This window comes from Arachis duranensis, chromosome 3, assembly GCF_000817695.3.
Source record: "Arachis duranensis cultivar V14167 chromosome 3, aradu.V14167.gnm2.J7QH, whole genome shotgun sequence".
Classification (NCBI taxonomy): domain Eukaryota; kingdom Viridiplantae; phylum Streptophyta; class Magnoliopsida; order Fabales; family Fabaceae; genus Arachis; species Arachis duranensis.
In genome coordinates, this window is record NC_029774.3 from 116929963 (window position 1) to 116934699 (window position 4737).

The 4737-nt window shown below is 33.0% G+C and overlaps 1 protein-coding gene across 1 annotated transcript; it reads right to left on the reverse strand.

Moving 5' to 3' along the window:
* Positions 1-270: 270 nt before the first annotated feature.
* On the reverse strand, positions 271-4334 carry LOC107480508 (uncharacterized). Its single transcript, XM_021138909.2, has 2 exons — positions 3780-4334; positions 271-691 (listed from the first exon to the last, which is right to left on the reverse strand). The coding sequence occupies exon 1, from the start codon at positions 4159-4161 to the stop codon at positions 3835-3837; it is 327 nt and encodes a 108-aa protein (XP_020994568.1). The 5' UTR covers positions 4162-4334; the 3' UTR covers positions 271-691; positions 3780-3834.
* Between the last annotated feature and the right edge of the window lie 403 nt (positions 4335-4737).

Here is a 4737-nt window from a genome sequence, read left to right on the forward strand (position 1 = left end):
ATTAAAATATTAGAGTTACAAATTCAAAATAAAATCACTTTGAGATAATTAAAATTTATTACCATATATTTTTTCTTTTTCAAATTTGATTAGAGTTTCTGATAACGTATTATAAAATAACAAATAAAAAAAGTAGATGTAGAAATAAAATAAAAAAAACGATAATTTGATTAACTCTATTATTTCTTGATGTGGTTAAGGCCTTTTATGGGCAACCATGTCTCCCAACCATTCAAAAAAAAAAAAAAACAACAACAACAATAATAATAATAACAGGAACAAGATTTCGAAAATAATTAATCAAGGTTTGTACTATATACAAAATTCCAGTCCTGAATAGTGAATATAATAAACCTAACCTATATCATTGGTGCTCTCTTTGGATTGCAATTTTGCAACAATATTAACACCAATAATAATATCAATCTTTACAGGGATATATATAAAGATGTGAAGTGATTAATTAATCAGCTCAACAATCTAAGTGTAGGAGATGCTTCTATACAATAGAGCATGGAGGTAACTTAAAACACACTACTAAAGTGCCTAATTAATTATCTTATTCTGAAAAAGAAAGAAAAAGAAAAATAAAAAATCCTTGTCCATTAGCAACCAGTAAAGGTGACTGAATGAGAAATTTGAGATTGCAGTTGGTGACATCTCTTCATGAAGATGATTTGCAGGCAAGTTCCTAGCAAAAGGAATAAGTCAAGTCAGAAAAATACTATGGATCAAGATTTCCTCATTCTTCAAGAACTTCCATCAGTTGCATGAATACAATACCAGAGAAAGAAGAAGAAGGATATTCCTTTAACTTCTTATCATCTAAATTACTAAAAACTAGGAGTTAATATGTGCTTAGCCTATTGAAATCAGCAGCTATGGTTTGCTGGAACTTGGAATTTTTTCATGGGAATGGGAGCAGAAAGGAAAATAATGAAAGTCATCAATATTGACATATTTGTATGGCCTAGAATACACTGACTCCATAAGTGGCGAGGGTGGCAGCAGCGGTATGATGGTTGTGATGGCTGGCGATAGTGTAGCAGCAGCGTCATAAGTCATAACACTTTTTTTTTATGGCAATTGAACTTTAGACCCCTGTGGTGGGAATGAAATATTCATCCCTAACAATTAGGAGAAAATACCAAAAAACTTTCTTAACATAAACATGAACAAAGATTAACTTTGTGAACTGCTAAATCAAGTTCGAGGTGATCCTGGTTAGAAATTAGATAAATCATATGCTGTCACTGGAGAATTGGTTTACTTAGACTCCTATGATGTTTAGAAGATCCAAATTAATTGACTAAACAAAAGCGCCTATAGGTTTGTTCTCTTAACTTCAAAGTATTAAACACTGCAAATCACCTTCACTTTTAGATGAAATTTAAGTTATGTTTGAAGGAAGATAAGAGAATGAATGGTAATAAAATGGTATGGCACTTTGTACTTTCATTGTCATTCCTTTCCATCATCTATAAAACTCCAAACATAGTCTTAAGCTAAACTACAGAACCTGTCCCTAGGACTAAATTCTCTCTTGTAGCATATTTGACACTAAAACAAAGAGGACTAAATTCCTCTAAACTGAGAAAGCAAGAGGGTTATTCACCCTTGGATCAATATACTGCAATGTCTGTTGGGTTCTACCAAGTGATCAAATAGTGAATAACCCCTCATTTTCTTACTTTACAAGGGATCTCAATTTAGATGATCCAAAAAAATAAGACAATAATATTTTGAAGGGCCAATAAAGAACTTAGAATAGGACTCGAACTTCTTATGCTACAGAAAAGATGGGTAACAATCTTACATCCCAAATGACAGCAAATAGAAATACATTGTAAACAACTAATGAATAGAAACAGTGATTTGAAGAAACACATTGTAAACAAAAATCAATCGAAGACAAAGATGGATGAAATTAGAAACAGTGATTCAAGAACAAGTTGATTGGAGTAGTGGGGAGTAAAGATCACACTGACCTACATAGGCATAAGAAATACTATCCATTCCACGAAGCCAATATGTCAGTAACAACTAATGAATAGAAAGAGGAGAAGGAGGAGGAGAAGGGTATCACGTGAAGGCTAAGGGTTTAGAATAGATGAGGGAATTAGTTATTCAGTTGGTGCTGAGGTGGAAAGTTTGTTATGTGGTTGTTAGCGGCTAGAAATTAGTTAGAAGATATTTATGAATGGTAAACGTGTACCGAAAATTGAGTGGTAGTATATAAGCTAATGATGATGTAGTTAGTGAGTGAGGTTCACTCTTGTTAGGCTCATTTTTTCAGAATCAATGAGAAAGGAAAAAGAGAAAGTTCGGACACTCTCTTCTCATTCTCTCCTTCTTCTTCATCACATCTAAGACCCAATCTGATTCCTCATTCTCTGAATTGGTTTTCACAAAGGGGGAAGGGGTGTCATTCTTGATAGGAGGATATTTCTAATGTCAGAATTGGGTTCATTTTCATCTTTTTGGCATTCTTTGTTTCATTACTAGCAAATTGCATGCTCAGAGGTATAAGCTAGCTACTTTTCTTGTAGACTTAGAGTTGAATAATAAGATAAGTCATTTTCTTCTGAAAAAATAATGACAATCTATCTCTTCTCAGACAATCACACAACAATTCAGATAAACAAGGACATCTCACATATTTACATTGATAGTTCACAAGAAGTTTAAGACATGCATGTTTCTGTTAGCTTCAAGTGTTAGTCTGACCAAAACGAATGTAATATTATGTATATCGAATAAAACAGCTCATGTAGAGCAGAGTAGAGCTACCCTCAGATATGACATAAACTTCAGCAAAGGCTATGATAATTCAAATGACCTATCAATGAAGGACCACAAGCAGGTTTTACAAATATATCATAAGTCGTTACAAAAGATTGAACTGCACATAATTTAGTATGCTGTATGCTGAATTATGTACGGTTCTTTTGTTTTTAGCAGCTTATAAGACTCTTTATTTCAGTTAAAAAATAAAACGGCACATGGCAAGTAGGTACATCATTTGCTTTATTAACCAAAGATTAGCAAGCATGCAATGATTATGACAATGCCACAGATCTAATCACTAAATTTAGATTCCACAATCACCCTAAACCTTTTCTACAATTATTAAGGGACTAAATGCTTCTGTAAAATCCAATTTTTAAACATTTCTAAAATTTTATTTCGAAGTTTGTAGAAAACATATTATACCCTATAAGCCTGATGATCATGGGGGATTGGTGTTGGTAGATTTTGATCTAAACTTTTCACATCACTCCGAAGCATTTTAGAGTCCAAGTGAACAACAAGAGTAACTACAATTCTTTCTTAATCACGTGTGACCTACTTTTGCTGCTTCAGGAATTGTTTTTATCTTAACAGTGGACACATCATCACATCCATGGAAATGCATATGTTACAGAATGCATCATGCAAAACAAGAATTGACAACAAAAATCCAAAGTAACAGAGAACCCCGCAAAACTTATCTAGGAATATGGAACGTGTTCAGTTCACAAACCAAGCAAGATAACAGCAGCCAAAAAATAACAGCATATAATCCCAAAATCAACACACACAAAACAAAACAAAAAGAAAAAAAACCATTATATTTGAAGCCAAAAACATCCAGAATCTACAATCAAAACAGGAACTTTAGAAACCCCCAGATTTAAAAAACACACACTTCATCAAGAACCCCAGATTTAATAACAATAATAATAATTAAAAACAATAAACATGAATACTTGAATAGAGAGGAGGGAAAAGAACATTACTTTACAACTGAAAAAGGGTGGGGGCATGAAGTTGCAAGAAAGCAGCATAAAACTATCAATCAGAATGGGAATGGTAGTAGAAGTCATCATCAAAGTCAATGGAGGTGGAAGAAGAATAATCATCATGATCATCAGCAAGATCATCATCATCATCATCATCAGAAGGAAGGTAAGAGGAGTAGTAGTAGTAGGAATCAGGGTTCGGGAGGCAGAAGAAAGAGCAGAGGCAGAGAGCAAGACGACCCAATTGGTGAAGAGGGAAGCAGCAGAGAAGATCCACCAACTGCTCCGTCGTGAGTGGCTCACCAATGCACGCCGCCCACTGCCACGCCTCACCGGAGACACGTGCCACTGACACCACCAGCATGCTGCTGAACACCATTCTTATTCCTTTGACTTTGTCTCTCTTGGAATTCAATCCATAAATTGAATAAATATCCAATGCCAGATTTTTTCAAGATTGACTTCTCTTAATATTGTTCTTGTTATTGGATTGGATAATTTTTAGAACTTAGACTTTGGACCCTCACATTTTCGTTCTAATCTCTTTGTACTTTGTCCGCGTCATTACTATTATTTATTACTATCATTTATAATAACGCGTTCATATTTTATGACTAAATAGTCTTTTTGTTTTTTTTTTGTTTTTCATCTCTTCTACGTAGTAATTAGCAGGACAATATAAATGTCATTTTGGCATTTTAATTGACTATGAATTCATTCTTCTGGTTTGCATATGATTTTTTTTTGTCGATTAGCATATGATTTAAGTAATCACTAATGAGAATAAATTGATATATCTATAATATTTGTTACATCAAATTGATGTAAACTTATTATATTTTATTAAAAAAATATGTTTAATATAAAAAATTCAAGAATTAAAATTTATTGCTTTATTTTAATATATTATTAGTATAATGCTTTTAAAATAAGAGTTTAATTTGGATGCACTGGC